Source organism: Bufo gargarizans, chromosome 6, assembly GCF_014858855.1.
Source record: "Bufo gargarizans isolate SCDJY-AF-19 chromosome 6, ASM1485885v1, whole genome shotgun sequence".
NCBI lineage: Eukaryota > Metazoa > Chordata > Amphibia > Anura > Bufonidae > Bufo > Bufo gargarizans.
The window spans coordinates 292,335,241-292,358,767 of NC_058085.1; the positions used below are offsets into that span (position 1 = coordinate 292,335,241).

The 23,527-nt window shown below is 43.0% G+C and overlaps 1 protein-coding gene across 1 annotated transcript in view; it reads right to left on the minus strand.

Moving 5' to 3' along the window:
• The window catches only part of REEP3 (receptor accessory protein 3), a 151,442-nt gene that overhangs the window by 18,342 nt on the left and 109,573 nt on the right, over nucleotides 1-23,527 (minus strand). The window contains exons 3-6 of the mRNA XM_044297378.1: nucleotides 20,240-20,316; nucleotides 13,986-14,106; nucleotides 12,655-12,768; nucleotides 1,441-1,582 (exon numbers count right to left, since the gene is read on the minus strand). Coding sequence (XP_044153313.1) covers nucleotides 1,441-1,582; nucleotides 12,655-12,768; nucleotides 13,986-14,106; nucleotides 20,240-20,316 — 454 coding nt within the window. The remainder of the gene's footprint in view (nucleotides 1-1,440; nucleotides 1,583-12,654; nucleotides 12,769-13,985; nucleotides 14,107-20,239; nucleotides 20,317-23,527) is intronic.

Consider the following 23,527-nt stretch of genomic DNA (forward strand, 5'->3'; position numbering starts at 1 on the left):
TTCGGGTGTCCGCCTGGCCGTGCGGAGGCAAACGGATCCGTCCAGACTTACAATGTAAGTCAATGGGGACGGATCCGTTTGAAGTTGACACAGTATGGCTCAATTTTCAAACGGATCCGTCTCCCATTGACTTTCAATGTAAAGTCAAAACGGATCCGTTTGCACTATCATGAACAAAAAAAAAAAAAATGGTAATGCAAACGGATCCGTTCTGAACGGAGCCACCGTCTGCATTAATATGAGCGGATCCGTTCAGAACGGATCCGATCGAACGCTAGTGTGAAAGTAGCCTAAGTTGCTTTTACATTCGGCATCCTCCACCCTCTGTATGGGGATGAATGATCACTACTACGATCGGCAGCACATTTAGACGAACAAGCATCCATATGAATGCTTGTTCCTGGAAATTGGCGGGTTCATCTGCCCACGTAAATCTGTTTTACATGAATGGTATTTTGATTTTGCTAAACATCACAATTTGATCCTCGATGTCTCTATTTTTCTGAACAAAACTCAACTGAACTTTACTGAAACACAATATGGAGCAGATTTAGGAATACTGTCTGAAAGATAACCAGTCTTTCTTGTCCACAGCAACCAATCACAGCGCACATTTCATTTCCTAAAGTGTAAAATGAAGCTGCGCTGTGACTGGTTGCTGAGTGCAACAAGGACAGGTTCATTCATCCACCCCTGTGTCTGTATACATAGCATACGACGAATAGCTAAAATCAAATAGCTCCTTAAAGGGGTTGTCTCATGAGGACAACTTATCCCCTGTCCACAGGATGGAGATAAGCATCTGATCGGCAAGGGTCCCACTGGGGCCCCTAACAATCACAAAACAGGGGGCACATTCTCCCCCAACTGCATGCTCTATGAGGCCCTATGAGGCTGCTGGAGATAGCTGAGCACTTGCCATAGAGTTGAACGGAGCAGCAGACATGCATGCGTGTCTGCTGTCCATTCAAACGGGGAGCACAGGCCCCCTGTTCTCTTGATTAGTGGGTCGCAGTAGGACCCCCACTGATTGGACACTTATCTTGTGGATGGGGGATAGGTTGTCTTCATGGGACGACCCCTACAAAAATCAAACTGGTATAGCAACCAATCAGATTCCACCTTTCATTTTTCACAGTTACTTTGGGAAAGGAAACGTGGAATCTGATTGGTTGCTATGGGCAACTAGCCAGTTCTACTTTACACCAGTTTGATAACTCTCCCCCAATGTGTGCAGATGCATACCGGCCACGCATATGACGAAAGGATTGATGGGCACAAGGAAAAATTTGGCACGTAGGCAGACGCCGTCCCACAGCATACATGATGTATCGTAAGTAGTGTTCAAACGTGATATAAGCTCCTAAGTACATATTAATAAAACATTATACAGGTTACATTTTTTATACAAAAATATAGAAAAAAGATGTAGCAACTTACCAGACCCTTCGGTATTTTTTGGTTTCTTTTGCGCCTCAGGTAAAGATGGGAAGAGTCTGTTGGCGGCAGTCTCATCACCTTGTATTGCTGTCAAGTCATGCATACTGAAACTTCTTAACCGTTCTGTAATAGCCCCCTGGCCCTGGGCAAGGACACAAGGTAAAACGCATTAGACACAAAATCAGCATTTTTTTTTCAGTATCTGCATTAAATATAATGTGAAAACAAGTCAACGAAAGTCAGCAGCGTACAATGCTTGGCGCATGGAAGTCATACTGGTGGTAAACAAAAATGGAAATTGCCGTCACAATGTCTCCAATACAAGCAATGCATAATGGACGACCACAAACAAATAGAAGACATATTAGAGATTCCATAATGATATTGGGGGGGGGGGGGGAGATTAATCATCTCTATACGCTAGAAAACTGGCACAAAAAAAGGGTCTGTGACTTTCAAAATGCCTTTTGGGCAAAAATGTTTGCGCAAATGGAGCTTCGCTTTACCACCTCCCTTGCCACTTTCAGAACAGGAGGTGTGGTGGGGGTGTGTGTGGGACCATCAGTCTGAGAACATTTCTCATCATTTACGCCAGTTTCCTGGCATAAATAATGGCTGAAATCTATGCCACCTATGAGCTGGGGTAGATTAAATTCTAGAGGCGTGGATCTCTTCATACATTAAGCATATCCTCTGGCGGCACAGGGTACATCAAGACTGGCATTGAAAACGCCATTCTTTATAAATCTTCCCCCCAAGTGTTGCTTACTGCAATCTCTCGTCTGCTGCCCCCTCTTAAAGGGGGTTTCCTACATTTTTTAACTGATGACCTATCCACCAGTGACCCCCGCCAATCAGCTGTTTGAGAAGTCACCTTGAGAAGTCTTCTTGCAGCTGAGCCTAGGCCAGTGACTTCGCGTTCATCATCAGTCACGTGGCCTAGGCGCAGCTCAGCCCCATTGAAGTGAATGCCAAGCAATACCAAGCACTGCTGCTATACTATGTACAGCACCTGTGCTCAGTAATTTACGAGAAGGCCACAGGACTCACAGGAGCGCCAGTGCATTCTCAAACAGCTGATCAGCGGGGGTCCCGGGTGTCGGACCCCCACCAATCAGATACTGATGACCTATCCAGAGGATAGTTCATCAGTTAAAAAGGGTCAGAAAACCCCTTTAACCTGCACAATTATAATCTAACAGCCATCTACTAAACATATGTAACCAGTATATCTAGGGTGGCAATAATGTGATGACCAGTAAATGATCAGATCTAATGAGGACAATTTACCAGCAGATTACTGCTACAGTTCTAAATCACGTCCTGGCAGTAGTCACTACATGTACATCCAGCCGCACACGTGCCATTTCACAGTAAAAAACAAAACAAACCATTGTGGTTTATCACATCCCAAGAAAAAGGAATACAAACAGTACAAAGTCAACAGAAAGCCGCTGAGCACGCTGTCACAATACACAATACATTAAGCAGGAAAACACTGCTAGAGATTTATCCATCAAAAAATAGTGTATTAAGGGGGTTGTCCACTGTATTTTAGAAAAAACACAACCATATACAGTGATCCCTTAAGCTACAATGGTCTCAGAATACAATATTTTCAACATACAGTGGTCTTTTCTGACCCATCGTAAGTTGAAATTAGACTCAACATACAATGTCTCAGACTCAGGTCCAACCAATGGTTTCACTGGTAAAACACTGGTATAGGCTGTCTAGTAGCTCCTCTTTACAGTACAGTGCGGTACTACATGTTCTGTACTGCGCCCTGTCTGTGCCAGGATGAGCGCGTCTTTTGGACACCAGCTGAGGCCACCTCCATTTTATTTTTTGGGCAAACTGGACCCTGAAGAAGCTCCTATCCTTATCATAGAAAGTGAACAAATTACTAGTTTCCATAGCGTTATGGACTCAAATTACAATGGTTTCAACATGGTCAATGGTTGTCCAGTAACACATTAATATTGTAACTTGAGGGCCCGCTGTACACTGAATTTTGAGACAGCAGAGAGTCTCCTGTTCAGGATGTGTGTCTTGGTATAGAGTGGTTACCATAAACATCTCTCACTCTGGAGGACTTGTCTCTTCTTGCATTACACAGACAAGCCAATGATCTGACCTGGCACTGTGTAATGCTTACTTTCACCTGCGGTGGCGCCAGAGTAAAATTGAAATGTACTTTCTAATTCCAGTTGAAATGTCTCCCTCTTTTCAGATGTAATCTCAAACCAGGAGGAGAATGTGTGATCGGCTTATTGTCCATGGATCCAAAAGTGAACAAACGTTTAAAAAATGTTTCCCCCATCATCAGGTTGTAGCTTTCATTTCCCAAAGGACTAAAGAAATGAGAGCTGCAACCTGATCGGTTGTTATGGGCAACTCCATTACATCTCTCTAGAAGAATATAGAAGTAATGCTAATCTTGCTACCAACATGTCTGCTCTATGAAAGTGACAGTACTCAATAGGCGTGGGGTCTATGAAGACTCTGGCAGACACCCAAATGGATTCATGAAATGTCTAGTTGCCTCCATCCAGGGACGAACTGGGAACTTAAAGTAGCCCTGGAAAAAAACATAAAAGTGGCCTCATGTCATGGGAGGTCAACTGACAGAAGACAGGGCCAGCAATACCGTAGTGTAAGACAAAATGCCGCCCTAGCAGCACCAAATACCAAAGTCCAGCAAAAAATACTGCCGCTCACCCTACAGTATGAAGCTGTATCATCGTCCTGAGGATGGCAATATCATTGAATTGAAGAGGGCACCTGCGGCCTCTGGCCAGATGTATAAGTGCCTGATGTTCCTACATAAATTAATACTGAGAGCATCAGATCTTTATGTAACTTGCTGACAGCCACCTCTGGGAGCCACACCTATCTTTAGAACGGAGCCTGCAAAGTGAAGTAGAGCTCACCGTGCATCCGCCACCGCCCTCCATTCATTCCTATCTTCGGCGCACCCATAGGAATGAGTGGAGGGTGGCTATGCATGTGCGGTGCATCCTCCTTCACTTTACAGGCTCTGTTGTGGGTGCCAGAGGTGGGGGAACCAAACCAATCAGAATTGGGGGCATATCCTAGCAATATGCCCCCAATGTCTGAGGTGAGACAACCTCTTTAAGTTGCCCCCCTGGGCATCGGCCCAGCGGGAAATTTTCCTGTAGGGTCTATGGCCAATCCGCTTAAGCCTCCATGCCTCGCAGAGAGCATTTATTAAGAAATATAAAGATTATGATAAAGTATGAATAATGCTCAACTTCTTAGCTACACTATGTTTGTACATGCTTTATACATGCTGGACATACATGCACCAAACTTGGTGCAGACAGAATAAAAATGGATGATATTAGCTTTGGCCACAATCGGTCTATAGCAGTGGTTGTGAACCTATGGCACGGATGCTATAGGCGGCACTCAGAACCCTCTCTGTGGGCACCCGCACCCTGGAAAAAGTCTATGGTGTACCAATATGCCTTAGACTTTTCCTGCCATTCATCAGCGCAGGGTGCACAACCAGCACATTGAATGCAGGCAGGCTGTTATAGATACATGATATACTATATGTCACAGACGCGGTGTGGGTGGGAAAGGGGAAAGGAACTAAGCCTGGAAACTAGGGTAAAGGAGAAGGTCACCTTCTAGAACAACCCTAATCCAAGTCCTGACTAACTATCAGTATGAACTGACCTCGATGGTAGGAAAGTTCATACACAGGAACCTAGAGCCCTAACACACCCTGTAGGGCCCTGGTATAGTGACAGGGCTTGAGACAATCTATTCCTCCACCAGAAGGATGAACAGGAGTCTCCCTCAGGCCTAGATACAAAAGACAGGGAAATACAACAAACAAAATACAAAAAGGGAAGACGACACAAACTTCACGTGGAGCAAAGGCAGCTCAACTGAGATCCAACAACCAGCAAGCCAAGAGTCCAGAAATTGAAGCTATAAACCGCACCCCCATAAGGGGTAAGCAGTAATAAATAGGGGAAGTAAAATGACCAAACCAACAACACCTGCCAGAGGTGTGGTCATTACCAAAACAACACAGACACAAATGATCCACAAGAGACCATTCAGATTAACCCACGTGTTGCCATTCTCTCTGATCTCCTTACACCTGTCCGTGACACTATATTGGTATTCAGGGTAACTTGCCGTGTTGGCACTTTGCGATAAATAAGTGGGTTTTGGGTTGCAGTTTGGGCAATCAGTCTCTAAAAGGTTCACCATCACTGGTCTATAGACTTGGAGCACGCCTTGTACACACCAGACATATATACACCGAATGTGGTGTGGACAGAATATAAATGGAGAGCACTCCTTGTACACACTAGACATACATACACCAAATGTGGTGCGGACAGAATATAAATGGAGGCTTTGGATAGATTCAACTAAATGACAGACCTGCTGGTAACACAGCCATATATTTCAGCATCTAGGACTTTGCTTTTACTCTGTTCCAACATAATGACTGAATTACAGTAGGTATGGCGATTTTCTTTTATGGGACTATAATACATGACAAGACCTCGCGGCTGGCTTTACTACTTTCAATGTCATGCTTGCCTCAATGTTCTTGAATGAGCTAGATTATAGATAATACAGGACACAGAACACAAACAAATTAAGCTAAATGATTAATTTACATTCTGAGTCCGGTAACATGCTGCACAATATACAGTGACAGCTGCAGATGTAGCATGATGGGAGTGGGGGGGGGGGGGGGTGCAAATAACCCCTGTAATAGACTTAAGTGATGCGGAGAGAGAACGCGGGATGTTGTTTTTTACAGACTGCACCACTGAAATGGCCATTGAGGGCAGATGTTTTGTTTTCTATTAGCTTTCAGGTATACTTAGAAAATTATTCATCTGAGGAAGCCTGATTCTAGCTTGTGCATACAGCTATGAACCCATTGGTTTAATAAGTGATGCAAATTGCAGAAAATTTCATGTGTGATCACCATTACCTTTCACAAAGAGCTGCGAGTCATTTCAGAAAGCTACGGAACTTTCCAAAGCTAAAAGTCTGCATTATAGCTGAAAACAACTAGTTGATTAAAAGAATATTAATAAACTCTCTCCGCTCTCCTGGTGAATACTCTGCCCTCGAGACTTGGACAATTGAGTAAATTCTAGCTTATGCATAAAAAAAAAAAATGTACACTAGTGGAAAATTAAAAATAAAATAAAAATTTTAAACGTGGAAAACTCAATGCAGTTGAGCTGATATTGACAAAGTATAAACTAGTCAATGATCACACAGCTAAGGTGGTGCATATGGTGCTTATGTTGGGTTCTTCAGGAGGGTATAAGATGAGGCAGAGTCACATTCTGCCACTCTGGCAATGGTCATACAGATGCTGGATATCCTCCTGCAGGATGTCATTTCAAGCTCTTTCAACTTGGAACCGTAGTTCAGCCAAAGTGATTGTTGGCTGCTGTGCATCGGAGATCCACCACCCCATCCAGTTTCAGATGAGGTGGAAAACTGGTGACCATGCTGGCCAGGGAGCTAGATACCCTAATGAGCATGTTGTGTGGTGCTGGCAGTGAGTGGACGAGCTTTATCTTGTTGGAACACCACGTCTCCTAACTGAGACAAAAAGGCAGCATGACTGGTTCCACAATGTCCTAGACATATTGAAGGTTGGGAAACCTATATATAGCCCAAAATCAAAGTCCAGGACTCACACCTAACCATGTCATGAGAACCAACAAAAGATGATGGGTCACTTAAAGTACAAAAGCACATGTAGAACTGGAGTAATCACAAAATAACATAATTTTTATTGGACTGGGGGTGGTCGGGTGCGGTGTTGAAGCTTGGTTGGTCAGTATTTGCTATGTGCTTATGATATTTTCTTGCTCCTCTGCTCTAGTCACTTTTTGTGGTGTGTTACATCACCTACAGGGCAATGTGCCTGTTTCATGTATATGTAGATTAATTTTGGTATTATGTACTTTTGAGCCATAGTTGTTTGGTTTAACCAACTTTTGTACTAGTGGCCAACAACGAATATTGCACTTGCATTTTTTTTCAATATACACCGACAGCCCACCATCGGTCCTCTTGGTTTTTAATGTTTTAAATGTTTTGTGGCTTGTGTCAATTATTTATTGTGGTTTGTGTCAATCATGTGATTTTCAATAAAAATTATGTTATTTTGTGATTACTCCGGTTCTACATGTGCTTTTGTACTTTAAGTGACCCATCATCTTTTGTTGGTTCTCATCATATTGAAGGTTGGTCAATGTTCCCTCCATGAATACCAGAAGGGAACAACTATGGAAGCTAATGGCAGCCCACACCATTTATAGAAAATATCAGAGATGGCCTCAACTACTACACACCAACGCAAATATACGTATGGCTTTTTGCAAATGTTTTGTTGTACTTTTATTATATTTATAGACTATATACACAAAACTATAAAAGAACTGAATTTAAAGTTCATCAGCAATAATTTTACTCAACATTTCATAAAAAATAAGACACTGAAGACATTGTGAAGGCATTGTGGACAACAGTTCCTGCAATACCAAACACAATCCATGGACAAGAATGGCGCTGCTGAAAACAAGCAGACCTCTTTTTGGGGGATTCTCTCATACAACCTCTTTAAATAACGCTTTCCCTTTCTACAGTTTGTGTGTAGAACTACAGCTCAGCCCTATTCAATTCAATGGAGCCGAGGTGCAACACTAGACAAAAGCCATGGACATGTGCGGCGCTACTTCTGGAAGTAAGCGGCCATGCTCTTCTAATCCTACACAACCAGCATGTTTAGATAAAGCTGTATGCTAGAAAGCAGCAAACAAAATTTTTATTCAAATTCAGCCTTGTGATTATATTCAATTAATTAAGCATCAGTGGGCGAGGTAGAAAATAACAGGCTGCCACCTGACATTTAGAGTCCAATTTCTGTAATTTGCAAACAAATGAGTCATTTCCAATTACAAGGTGTCTGAGTTCCGCATGTAATGCAATACAATCCATGAGGGTGCTGCTTTTCTTCTGGCTACTGTACTGACTCTTACATTGAAATGATCAATATTCTATCACCTTTTGCTCGATATGGTTGTATCCTTCTCCCCGGAGGTTTATCATTGTATGATCGAGAATTTCAATTTCCAGTAGAAAAATTTTTTTTTATAAAAAGGATCTTGGACGGCCATGACCTGGTTAAAGAAAATAACCTAGCTTATGCTCACCTCCTCGAGCCCATGGCTGCTGCAGTTCTGACAGCATCCATGCTGAGCTCCACGTCTTACTTCTGTCTCAACACAGCGGGAAATGGTTATGTTTACTGGAATACTCCTTTAAAGGGGTTGTCCGGGCTTTTACCATGGATGACCTATTCTCAGGATAGGTCATTAATATCAGATCGACGGGGGTCCTACACCCGGCACTCAGCTGTACGAGCAAAGACCACAGACAACAGAGGAGAGCAGGAAGAGAGAAGGGAAATGGTACGTACACACTGCCGTCTTCTTATACAGCTGATCGGCGGGGGTGCCGGGTGTCGGACCCCCGCTGATCTGATATTGATGGCCTATACTGAGGATAAGTCATCAATAGTAAAAGCCCAGGCAACCCTTTAAGGGTAAGGGCAAGTAGCATATCAAAATGGGTCACGTGTGCACCAGGTTAATTTGTGGCATTTTATCTTGGGGGATCGGTTCCACCAAAATCCACCAAGAAAATACAACTTGCAAGAAGAGTCCAAATGAAGTATAAGCTGTTTTATTAGTAGCACATAAACCAAAAATAACGTTTTAGTGCACAGGCCTTTCTCAGACTGTATACATACAGCAACATTTCAGCACAGGCAGTATACAGCTTGAGAAAAGCCTGAAACAGAAACGTTTACAGCTCGCAGGCCTGTGTGCTACACATAAAGCAGCTTATAACCTCATTTGGTGGTGCCTTGAAAATTTCTGGCAAGTAAGAATGAAGAGGACCCGTCAACTTTCTTGATGTGCTTTAGTAACTTGTATTCCCCATGTAAAAATGTCTCTGGAGCATGTATTTCTTCTGACTCCATTCTGTGCCATTCTTTTATTATTACTTCTAGAAGTTATGAATGAATTGCTGGCAGCAATAAATGTCCAGCCAGTTCGGGGTGTGTCCCTGCACAGTGTGACATCATCCAATCAATGCTGACAGTCAGGCTCTGCAGAGACACATCCTAAAATGGTAACACCCAGCTGGACCTTTATTGCAAGCTACTAGCAATGCATTTCATTCATGAGGCAGCTCCATTACTGCTGTGGCTAGTGGACTACTAGGAATTACTAGGGTGCACCAGGGCTAGTCATCTGGACAGGGCGGCCCCTTTCAGGGCAAGCGCTCTGTTTGTTCTGGAACCTAAAGCAAGGGATTAGGCCAAATATAGCATTGACCTTATGCTATATACCCCCTATGTGAATGTGAGGTTCCCAGATAAATTATCCAATGTGTAGGAAAGCGCAAGGGGCCGTCATTGACGGAAGATATGTGACACCGAGGTTCCTGGCTTCGGTGAGGTAAGAGCCGGTAACGGTAATTTTAAGTGTCAGCGGCAGCTAGTGCTGACTGGCACTTTTGGTTATTTAGTGTGGCTGTAAAGCCGATCTGGGCCGGCTCTTTCTGGGAGCAGCCAAAGTGTTGGGTGGGTGGCTGTTCCCCACGCTCCAGGCCGGGGTTTGCCTGGAATATAAAAACCCAGCCAGCAGTCTCAGCTGTGTGGATTATCCTCCATCTGACAAGGAAGCTGTGGAGACTCCGTTTTTTTTAGATCTAAGAATGTGTGCCGTGCTAAAGGGCTGAGAGCTGCATTGCTGGGAAGCAGGCCCCTAGGTGAATGTTTTTTGTTCTGTGGCCTTGCCCTGGTGTGAATGAACACCAAGACGGCGAACTGTCATTTTGTTTGTGTGAATAAACACTGCACTGTTTAGGTTAAAGACTTTGTTTTTGCCTTTGTACTGTGTCCGCTAATCTGCCTACCAGAGCGAATCACCAGCCATGTTATCATCAATTTAGCCGTTTTGGACCATTTATGATTACATTTTTGCTAGGATTTTTCAGAATATCTTTTAAAAGCTATATTTTAGAGGCCACAATCAATGATAGTCCTACCCTAATGAAGCTGCAACCTTGTTTGAACGCCGTATGTTGAAGAGTGGCACATACATAGTGCACAATGGCTGCCAATACCATTAATCAGGCTGAAAAACCCTTACTGTACATCAAGCCCGTGGTTGCTTGCAACTTACAAGCCCTACCAGATTTAGCCAATGGACCAACTGCAACCAACATAATAAATAATAAGATTAAAAAGGTTATGTAGTAATTAAATTAGCTGTCATTAAGTCTTTCCAATAACCAATTTCAAATACGCAAAACAAAAGCAAACGTGGTTTTAGATTTCCGGGAGAAGCTGAGGTGAAATGATTTGCTATGTACTGTTAATTGCTTCTTCAGTCATGTTTCAGTGGATATTATAATTACCATTTACTGACCCATAACATATAAATATATATATATATATATATATATATAACATGTACAGTAATCTGTAATTTTAGTAAGCTACCTCTAGTACGAATGTTAAACCATGTTACAATAGACTGGTGTAAGCGGGTATGCCATGCTGGAGCTGGTGACTATTTACCTTCACTTGATTGATGGAGAACAGTAGATAGATTGTTCAATGAATATTAGCCAAGGACAGCAAAATGAGAAAAGAGAGAAAGAAGTCATTTAATAAGGGATATCTCCCATATCAGCTACTGAATCCACAAAACTTTCTCCTTCAAGCTGTGCAGATGACCATCCTACTTCACCGATGGGTGGACACCTGTTTCCGCATACTCCTATCTTCTTTCTCCAGTATAACTCATGGTTTGATTGGTTGTGCCTTTAATATTTACTATGTCACCAACCAATACACTGACCTCTAAAGCTAGCCATAAACATTACGTAGCTCAGTCAAGCATGCATCTGTGAAGAGGGGAAAAAGATGCTGCCAGAACTTTCTAGCAGAGGCTCATTTCCCGAAGACCAAAAGGATCGGGTAGTTGAAAGCCAACTGGCCAACCTTTTTCTCCCCCAACATCTACAGCAAGACCATTAGGTGGTGCTTGACGAAATCGGCAGGTTTAGCACTTCTTTAAAGTGTTTTGCCAGCCTAATGCTCTTATTCATATTAATTCCACCCCAATCTGTTCAGAGAACACATTTATTTTTAAATTTAAAATAAATTTAGGGTTCTAGATAAAAAGACAGTAAATATCAAATAAAAGTGGTCTCCTATAGTAGGCTTTCAGCAGAAAACATTGGCACATCTCCCTACTTCCTTCCATCTTATGGTGGTGACCGACTGCAGTGGAGATTAGCTATATGCATGTTAAACCATAATGAACTCCGGATCAGTTTTCACAAAGACAACCCCTGCACAGAAATCCCTCTGTGAGCCAGAAAGGAGAAACCCCTGTGCAGATGTCCCTCTCCGGCCAGCCTTGCATTAATGAATAACTGCTATGAAATACGGCATATCTCCACGTGGTAACTACAGGGGAATTACCTGGCAAGCCATAGCTTTCCCCTGAAAAAAAAAATGCTGCTTGCTGGGCATGCTACGAGTGGAATCTGCAACAACTTCTGAAAGGGGGTTGTCTCTGAGGGGATCACCCCTTTAAGCATTGCAATGTACTTGTAAAGCTACTAAACTGACCAGTGTTATCATTTTATGCACTTTCATCCCAAATAAAAAAGCCTTATAAAACAGATAGATAGAGCAGACTATTGTCGGGAGGGAAGCATTCTCAAACGCCTACTCGCGTTCATCGGGTAATCGGCGGCAGTATTACACTGCCAGATACGAACGCTCGTTAGCAATCATCTGCCCGTGTAATAGGGCCTTAAGTTCTATCTACGGCCTGACTTTTGCATATCAGCCATAAAATTTGGATTAACTACTTGTTACATCCTATCAAAATAACAGGCGTCTCCATAAACTAAATCCAAATTGTAAAACCCAGTAACATGCTGGTCTACTTCCACATATCAGCCAGGATTCAATAAGAAAAAAAGCACAGCTAAGAAGGTCTAAAAAGCTTTTACAAGAAGGTAATGATCTATACAGTGTTTTACAAGAGAAAATAATAACAAACGGCGTGCTAACGAGTAATAAAGTGGGACTCTCACCTTCACGGCAGCCGTCACAGCAGCAGTAGCAGCAAGATTCAAGCCTTGCTTGCCAAAGTTCACCATGGTTTCATAGCCCTTCTCTTTGGCTTGGACAATATACTCATCAATCTCCTGTTCGGAAAACACAGGACATCTGTTCTAAGTCATGACTATTAAACATATAACACATCAGATGCAATATCAAGTAAAAAAGCTCAGAGCCCCACTCGTGGCAATAAATATGGCATGGGTAAATGTGGTCTTGGTTGTCCAAGTGGACAGACACCCAACTATATTTTTGATATTTTCTAATTTTATATATTTTTAAGTAACTAAATAGACCCCAGCTATGATTAAAGGCATTATCTTAGCAAAGTGAAAGTGCAGTATTTTTGGAATGTTGCTAAAAAGTGCCTGCGTCTTATGGTCCACAGTCATTGTGTTTATGTACTGGCCCAATGTCTTATTCATCAGCAGGGCCTCTCAGCACTATTTCAGCACTTTAGGGCTTGCTGGAGCTGAAGTGCACCTAGGCAGGCATGACGCTTTTAACAGAGAGTGCTCTTGAAATGTTTTATTACCTTGTGGTTTCTTGAAGAAGCTCAATCACCCCTGACTTGTGATCCAGGGAGCAAAGGGTGGCTCCATGGTGTTTGCAGGTATATACATATAAATATATATGCATGTTTTTATAACTATTGTGTAATGGGACCATACACTTCATTAATCCACCAAATAAGGTTGAATAAGTAGAAAATATCTTTTTTTTCAGATTTTCTGTTGTCTAAACCTGGGGTGTGTCTTATACTCAGAAAAATACGGTATATGCTACTGATGTCCAAATTCAAAGGCTTCAACCAATGTTAGCCCTGCTGATTGCTAGAATGAAGCTGCATCGTCACTAGGAAAGTGTCACAATCTCCTGATGGCTCTGCTATGCCTTCTTTAGAGGATACCCGGTTGACTAATTATGGTCAGTGGCTGACCATGTGGCTGTCCAGAAAAAGTACTTACAGCAACTAAATCCGCTGCCACTTCATTCTACTGATTTCAGCAGTTGGACAACCACCAGTAACACATTGGTGGTTCATGCTTGTGATATGCCACCAATATTGAACCAATACTGATATGACACCAGAAAAAGAAAATTCTCACATTTTAAATGCTTATCTGTAAAGATTGTCTTGTTAATACATCTGGAATGTTCTATTCAAGTGTTTATGGAAAAGCCACCCATATGGTTCCTGGGGTGATTCAATCATAGGTTCTTTAATCAGTACAGACCCCTGCAACATAAAGCTATTTTTGTAGCCAGTAAATCATCTGCACACACGTTCTGCACAACTTACCTTTTCATTTTTAGAAAGAAGAGGATGCAAAAACTTCCGGTACAACAAGCCGGCACCTCTTGTATACGGAGATAATAACCAGATTACAAAACCAATCTTTAACTCGTAATACAAAGGAAACCTACAAGCAACAAAAGAAGAGAATATAGAATAATCTAAGATACCACGGCCCATTCCTAAAATAATACCTAGCCATCTATATTTTATAATACACAATCTTTTAAGGAAAAATGGGTTATATAAATGCACATAACAAATAAAAATGCCAAATGGTTTACACAAGAAGTAAAAACAGATGAAAAATGTGATTTTCTGCACCACTGTTCAGTGTCTGGTTCTTCAAGTATCATGTAATGTGAGGTCAGTTAAGGACAGTAAGTCAGAATACAGTAAGGAGACAGAAAACATGCTGGAAATCTGAACTATGCCGCATATAGATGTGTTTTGATGGGTCTGCGAGACAGAGAGCACCATCCAATTATATGTGGCATGCTTGATGACCTTGTCTCCTAGACTGCCTGAAGATATGTGGCTGTTCTCCTAACTTGTCATACTTTCAAATTCCTCTTTCATCTCCTCTTTCTGGTCTCTTGTGGATGTGAAGACGTTGCAAGTTCTGATTTAGAAAATAAAGCTAGAATAAGATAGAATCTGACCAAAAATGGTCAAATGTTCCTGTGCAAAACTGCAAAAAGGAATCACTGCCTGTTACTATTGGAGTCAACAACAATATATTGGTACAAGTAAGACCATAATAAATTCTTCATTTCAGTCTTGTCATATCTAAAAATGGAACTACTCACAAATTCCAGTCCCCTGTCGAGTAGTGCACTTTGCATGAACTTTGAAAGCCAAGTCAGACATAGATGTCATGAATTAATTAATCAGAGTATCCTTTCTATGTGAATACTAACTACTCAAATACTGCACTCCAAGCCTAAAGGGAACCCGTCACCTCCAAAAACCATCCTAAGCCGCCAGCAGTACCTGAGAGTAGCCAGGAGCGTGTTTCCGACGATCGTTTTCTTCCTGAGGGCAGATGAAGCAAAAGCTCCGAAAACGTTCTTCTATCCCCTGCCCGCGTGATTTTCTAGTCATGCTTGAAGTCAGGGGGGCAGCGGCCTCCTTGCTTCAAGCAAAGATAACCGTGCCCCCTTCCCTGCCCCTTCGCCGTGACTGACAGCCCTTATGCACGAGAGTTCGGCTGCCTTTGCCAAACAGCCGTCTGTCAGTCACAGCGAAGGGGCAGGGAAGGGGGGCACGGTTACCTTGACTTGAAGCAAGGAGGCCGCTGCCCCTTTGACTTCAAGCATGACTAGAAAATCACGCGGGCAGGGGATAAAAGAACATTTTCTGAGCTTTTGCTTCATCTGCCTTCAGGAAGAAAACGATCGTCGGAAACACGTTGCTGGCTACTCTCAGGTACTGCTGGCGGCTTGGGATGTTTTTTGGAGGTGACAGGTTCCCATTAAAGGGAACCTGTCACCTGGATTTTGGGTATAGAGATGAGGACATGGGCTGCTAGATCGCCGCTAGCACATCCGCAATATCCAGTCCCCATAGCTCTGTGTGCTTTTATTGTGTCAAAAAAGGATTTTATATATTTGTAAATGAGGCTACTAACATTTCCGGAGCCCAGCCACGCCCACTGTGAAGGAGCCCAGCACCGCCCCACATACTCCGAATCTCCTTCTTGCTCCCCGACGTCACAAAGCTAGAGCGCCGTAATCTCGCGATGTGCGAGCCAGCGCATGCACAGTGTCGGCATGGGTTTCCTTCCCTGTGCTGGCATCAGACTCAGGGAACGAACTGCGCATGCACTAGCTCGCGCATCGCGAGATTACAGCGCTCTAGCTTTGTGACGTCGGGGAGCAAGGAGGAGATTCGGAGGATGCGGGGCGGTGTGGGGCTCCTTCACAGTGGGTGTGGCTGGGCTCAGAGTCAGAGAACGCTGGACTCATCTCTCAAGCATAGAGGAGACAGGACTCATCTAAGGTTCATTTACATCTATAAAATCGCACAGAGCTATTGGGACTGGGTATTGCAGATGTGCTAGCGGCGATCTAGCAGCCCATGTCCTCATCTCTATTCCCATAATCCAGGTGACAGGTTCCCTTTAAGGCATTTATCACGTACTGTTACTATGAGCCTCGCAGTAACATGCAGTGGGGCAAAGAGCAGAAAATTGTCTCTGAAGCTCAAAGAGGTCAGAGGATATTTTATTTTTTCAAAAAAAATATCCTGGCTAATTAAAACAAGAAATGTATGACTACATTATACTGCGGCTGTGCAAGTCTAATACATAACGACCACAATGTCTGTCTTAAAAATGCACAAAAACTATGGCACTCTATGTACTAGTCTTATTTAGTTGGCTGGGTTTGAGGAGATGTTCTGGACTTCATCAAAACTATCTATGCACGGCTAGAGACCTGTCACAAAGAGTCGATTCCCTATACAGATTGAGCCTCCTCTGTTGGCACAAGAAAAGGTATCATATAGAGTATGTTCCCATCCAGAAAGTGGTCACCTAGCTGTGGCGGATGGCCGCAAATGATTTTGATCAAAATATATTTGCTAAGTACCTCATATTAGTTTTGTATAGTGCATATAGCACTGGTTCATATATTCTGGGTTTGCAGAGTGCTGTTGCATTGTGTTTGCTTTTACTTTTGTAGTCTAAGCCATGGCAACACGCAGATGAACAATTCACTTCAAATTTAGGCACACTACAAGCTTTATAACCGCTAACGAGTCAATTAGTACCAAAAACAGAATCAGATCAAGTGAGGGGAAAGCAGGGACATATTTCCCTAAAGAAAATGGTATAAAGGTCCTTTCGCATGGGTCCATAATCCGCCAAATGAGTGTATATAAGAACGCCTGTTCCTTATCAATGGTCTGTGTAAACATTCAGCCTACAACGAGCATACGCTTTTTTTGTCAGCTGATCTCATCTTTTATGCAGGCCAAAAAAAAAAAAATCATCTCTTGTTGGCAGCACATCACCCGATGTAAACATGCAAAACTGTACAGGGACTGAACACTTGCTCATCAGCAAGCAGTTGGCATTGGGAAATTTAAAATGCCCCTTTAAGCCAGCGCTGACGGATTTGTCATAGTGGCCAGGCATAAGTCCTCGTAAGAATATGACCACACCGCATGACTAACAGTGGGGTCTTCATTAATTTAATTAGTGACACCGTAGAACATATGGCCACACAGTCCTTGAACGGTCCTCGTTTTACACCAGTCTTTGTTTCTTCCTGCGTTGGCAGAGAAAGCGCATAACTTATGACAAGGCTCTGGCTTAGGCCTCATGTACACGACCGTTCCGTTTTTTTGCGGTCCGAAAACCGCGGATCCGCAAAACACGAAAGCCGCCTGTGTGCCTTCCGCAATTTAAGGAACAGGCCCATTGTAGAAATGCCTATTTTTGTCCGCAAAACGGACAAGAATAGGACATGATATATTTTTTTTGCGGGGCCACGGAACGGAGCAACCGATGCAGCATCGGTTGCGGCCACATTGAAGTGAAAGGATTCGCACCCGTGCCGCAAAAACTGCGGCTCGGATGCGGACCAGAACAACGGTCGTGTGCATGAGGCTGGAGTAGTTTTAATTCCACTTTTATGTCTCTTTCCAGGCATAAAAGATGGTAATTGTATAGGACCTGATGTTCTGGCCTCTGCCCCCGCCCCAGTGGCGAGCACAGAGCAAAAATTCCCATGCGCCAAAATACTGTCACACGGTCTATGAAGAGTTGCAAAACAGGGTCATTCAACACCAAAAACTGGCATAGTGCCTGTCATAAAGTGCCATGGCTACATACATACTATACATCTTCTGCAGGAGAAGCAATGGTGCCATGCCATGTAAAGTATAAGTGCATAAATGGAAATGTAAGCCCATGTATAAATTACATAAAACATTGAGCGCTCTCGGCGCATGCTGGCTCCTTACTCAACATTGTGAAACACAAGTCTGGCAGGAGCGAGAACACATGAAATCAATTATGTATTAGGGCCCGCTGCCAAGTCTGTTTTTCACGTATGATGCCGGCCCCAGGAAAGACCAGGCAGGGTGTGTGTTATGTGTCCTGCACTTATGGAAACAGACGCGGGATAGAATTTCTAAACGTCAGGACGTGTCCTGGAAGGGAATACAATACATCTCTATATGTGAAAAGGGAACCCGCGAGACCTTCTTTATACAGAAAAATATTTTTTTTTAGTGGGTAACTAAAAAAAACTGAACATAAAATTCTGTTTTGTAGAATACGACTCTCCGGGGTAAACAGAGCTGTGGGGGGATCCCGATCTTTCAATGTGCAGGAAAGTTTAATCCTTTAATAACCAGGACCGAAAAGGATTTACCGCACGTGGTGGTTTACCGGTTGTAATTTTTTTTTTTGTTGGACTGCCAAAATAATTTTTGTGACCTTATTTACTTGATATATACAGCTTTTTATTAAACGGGCTGTCTCACCTGGAACATTGGTGGTATATCGCTACGATATAATGTACAAAGTCCCTTTTAGAGACCCTCGGGATATTAATATATTGATACTGCAATGGTCAATGAGACCTAGAATCCCTTTAGGGGTCTCTAACTGATATTAAAATTACCGTATATACTCGAGTATAAGACGAGTTTTCTGGCACATATTTTTGTGCTCAAAAAGCCCCCTCGTCTTATACTCGAGTCTAGGTCTTGATTGCGAAAATTCGCAAAAAAATCGCATGAACTGGTATTTTCCCAAAAATCGAATATTCGCTTTAGTTGGTTTTTGGACTGTTAAAGTTATTGTTGATACCATATTGTTTTTCTTTGAAATAAATATTCAAAAACCTTTAACCTACTGATGCCTCAATTAATGTAATTTTATTGGTACGGTATCTATTTTTATTTTTGAAATTTACCAGTAGCTGCTGCATTTCCCACCCTAGTCTTATACTCGAGTCAATAATTTTTCCCATTTTTGGGGGGTAAAATTAGGGGCCTCGGCTTATATTCGGGTCGGCTTATACTCGAGTATTTACGGTATATCTTTATTAGTTAATTTTAAAAGAGTTGAAAAATCACACAAAATGAAGAGGAAAAAACTTTAAAATTATCAGTATATAGTGACGTGTGGGATGGTTCCTGTTGCGGTTTCTACCACAATCACTTTTTATTCCTAAATGTCTGTGAAAGGCATAGGGAATATTTATTCCAATTGGAGTTGTGTTTTCCAATTCACAATTACTCTGTGAGGGTCCCTTGGTTGGTTTGTCTCATCCACCTTTATTCCCTTGGGGTGGTATTCACACTAATGTTGCAATCTTATTGATGCGTTATGGCGTTCTCTCATGCGGAGCTACACCACCTAGATAGTGAGAGCGTCAACCTGCAGGAAGCCTCCACTGTCTGTCCCCTGTACAGAGGGTAACAATTCTGGTGACAGTGTTGCTGCCCCTTAGAGGTTGCCACTATTTGTATCAAACTGCAGGTCGACAATTCACTAAACTTGATCCCTAATCTGGCTATGCTAGATCCTCTATTACTATTGATAGAGGTCTGGGTGGCTCTATCAATACCTAATGCCTCACTCTGTCACACTCCAATTCCTATGCTGCTATTAAAGCATACACTAGACTATTCCTCACTGCCACTGAGACTGTCTAAAATATATCGGCACTATACCACCCCTCATCGAAAGAGAAGACGTCATCGGCGCAGGCGCACTGAGGGAGTGCTGAGGAGGCGAGCCTCCTTCTCTCAGAGCGCCTGCGCCGAATCAAGACAGGTGCGCGATTTTTGAAATGCAGACAGGGCCAGCCGGGAGGAGGAGATCGCTGCTGGCCCTGTCAATCAACAAGAGGAGGGGGCGGTTTTTTGCGGCTGCTACCAGCAAGTAGACGCCCTACTTGCTGGTAGACAGGTAATTAGCATATTATAAAAGTACGTTTTTTGCCTTATCTACAGAACGAAAATGATTAATAACATAATGTATAGATATATCGCAGGATAGGGATTATTAGTACCCAAAAAAGAAAAAACGAGTTTAGTGGGGTGACAGAAGCCCTTTAAGTGTTTGTTTTTTTCTTTTTCAGTTTGGTTTAGGGAAAACAGCGAGAAAATTTTTGTCTTTTTTTTTTTTTTTTTAATACTGCTCGTTATTCTTTAAATACACAAACTGACAACAAAATAAATGATTAAAGTGGGTTCCCTATTTTGTGTCTGTAGTTTTGTAGGCAATTATGGGAACTTACCAGGATATTGTTAAGTCTGCTATGGTTTCTGTCACAGTGTAAAGGGCAAAAACAATCCAATACATCATCCACCGTACCTAGAAAACAAGAAAACAGACACATATTACGTTTCTGTGCTGTACTGAATGATAAGTGCTCGAGTCCATGCTCTCAAATAACACAGAACATTGAGGTCATCATAATGGATGAACATTATGGGTGAGACTTTTCAAAACTGGTGTAAAGCAAAACTGGCTAAGGCTACATGCACAAGACCGTATCTGGTTTGTGGTCCGCAAATTGCTGATCCGTATGCCATCAGTTTTTTTTTGTTTTTTTTTGCGGATCCATTGTAACAATGCCTTATAACGGACAAGAATAGGACATGTTCTATTTTTTTTTTTTTGCGGGGCTACGGAACGGACATACTGATGCAGACAGCACACGGTGTGCTGTTCGCATTTTTTGCGGACCCATTGAAATGAATGGGTCCGCATCCTATACGGAAAAAAAAACAGAACGGACACGGAAACAAAATACGTTCGTGTGCATGAGGCCTTAGGCTACGTTAACATCTCAGTTGAACGTTTCCAGCAGAGAACAGCCTACCGGCGTTGACCGGATGCGGCATTGCCAGATTCAACGAATCACCACTGAATCCCCATTGACTGTAATGAGGTCCGGTGGTGATCCAGCTGCTTTCCGGCATAAATGCAGGGTTTGCAAGCATTTGAGCAGGATCAGGCAACTGGATCTGCTCGACGGAGATGTGAACGAGGCCTAAGTTGCCTACAGCAACCAATCAGATCCCGCTGTTTATTTTTCAGAGATCTATTGGAAAATGAAAGGTGGAATCTGATTGGTTGCTATGGGCAACTACGCCAGTTTTCCTTTACACCAGATTTGATAAATCTCCCCCTATTACTGTAGAGGAAGGCACATTGTATTGCTTATAAAATGACTCACAAACATCAGCTTTTCTTGGTGTCTTAGGCCTCTTTCACACTTGCGTTGTCCAGGTCCGGCGTGTACTCCACTTGCCGGAATTACACGCCGGATCCGGAAAAACGCAAGTGTACTGAAAGCATTTGAAGACGGATCCGTCTTCAAAATGCTTTCAGTGTTACTATGGCAGCCAGGACGCTATTAAAGTCCTGGTTGCCATAGTAGGAGCGGGGAGCGGAGGAGCGGTATACTTACAGTCCGTGCGGCTCCCAGGGCGCTCCAGAATGACGTCAGAGCGCCCCATGCGCATGGATGACGTGCCATGTGATCACGTCATCCATGCGCTTGGGGCGCCCTGACGTCACTCTGGAGCGCCCCGGGAGCCGCACGGACGGTAAGTATACTGCTCCCCCGCTCCCCACTACACTTTACCATGGCTGCCAGGACTTTAGCGTCCCGGCAGCCATGGTAACCACTCTAAAAAAGCTAAACGTCGGATCCGGCAATGCGCCGAAACGACGTTTAGCTTAATGCCGGATCAATGCCTTTCAATGGGCATTAATTCCGGATCCGGCCTTGCGGCAAGTCTTTAGGATTTTTGGCCGGAGCAAAAAGCGCAGCATGCTGCGGTCATAGAGGATGGGTACCTGCTATGTGATTCTGCCGCCAGCACCCGCCTCCTGTATCTGTATTAAACGTTAATAATCTTCATTGGTGGCGCAGTGGGCACAGCCCCTCCCCTCCTCCGCCCCTCTCTCCTCTCATTGGTGGCAGCGGCACAGGGAGGGACTGCTTCCTTCTCCCCTGTGCTGCTGAGGGAACATGGCGCGCGCTGAGAGCAGCGCACGATGTTCTCTGATATTAGGCTCTGCAGTAGCGCAGCCTAGTATAGGTAAAAGGCAAATCCCGGTACCGAAACGATACCGGTACAGAAGTATCGATTGGGTATCGATAATTCGATACCTGATGCCACCCTACATGTGACCACGTGCATACGTCGGGCAGAAGTAAACAAGCTGGGGACTGAAAGATTGTCGTACCGGAGCGGCAGGGAGCAGATGAGCATGATTCTTTTCATTAGAAACCACACACTAGGGGACCTAATGAAAAGGGGACCAAATAAAGAGCAACCCTATGTGACTGCATAAAATCGGAGACAAAAAGGAGATAGCCACATCATATGGGAACTGTATCCTGGACACTTGTGTCACCGTATGGTGCCTCTATGTGATTCCCTATAGAATCAGAGACACCAGGAGATATCGTTTACAGCAGTCTATTGGCATGGGATGATGGATCTGTAGGGGCTCTTTGTGCCACTACATATGTCCTGAGGCTGTATACATATATACATATATATACACACACAGCCATGAGGCATGGTATTCTCTCCTAGGAGCAAGGTGAAAATGGCTCTGTGATACTGCATATATAAAGCTCTGAGATAAAACCTCCATTGGGCTCCGTATAAACTCATACAACACGGATCCATGCAGTGCAAGTGCGCATGAAGCTTTAAAAGGTACCATTCAGATAGCAAAACTATATTAGAAAATTACAACTTGAGCAGCTATCCATAATCCGGTAAAACAGCACTCCAAGTATAGTGTGATGCACATCATAATATCGGAGTGTAATATTGTCACCGTCACCCAGTTCTGAATGAGGTTTCACACATGACTGAATAAAAGCCCTGCAATTTAATTGCTTCAGGCGCAAATATTCTGTACAGACAGAAATGTGACTGAGAAATAGGCATGCAAAATAAATGAACTGCGAGCCACTGAAGACACAAAAGCATTAAAGGTGTTGTTTGGGTTCAGAGCTGAACCCAGACATACCTCCATTTTCATGCAGGCAGCCCCCCTGACATGAGCATCGAAGCAGTACATGCTTCGATGCTCTCCTTTGCCCTGCGTGGGGATATTTTAATTTATTTATTATTGGTACCAGTAGAATGAAGAAATTAAACTTTGCCTGTTTAGACAATAAAGTGAGAACAATTTTTCTAAGAAATATGTTCACAACGGTTGTCAGCCCACTTCCCCGCCTACCGTCAGAAAAAGGCTTATTAGAAGCCCTTGTGAAGGATTTTCACACGTTATCAGAAAAAATCTAAAAAATACAAGGGGAGCAATTAAAAGCTTTAAATATTTATCTGAAATTAGAATTGAGAACGGAATGTCAGGCGGCGGTTCTAGATTCATGCTTTGATTGCTTCTTCAATTATTTAGAAATCTATTACCTTGCACTGTTTAAAAGCACAAGTTCCCCATATTTTGCTGTCAGCAATAAAATATTCATGGGACAAACCACATACTGAATATTCTCTGTCATTTTCATAAATAGGAGCAAAGTATAAAA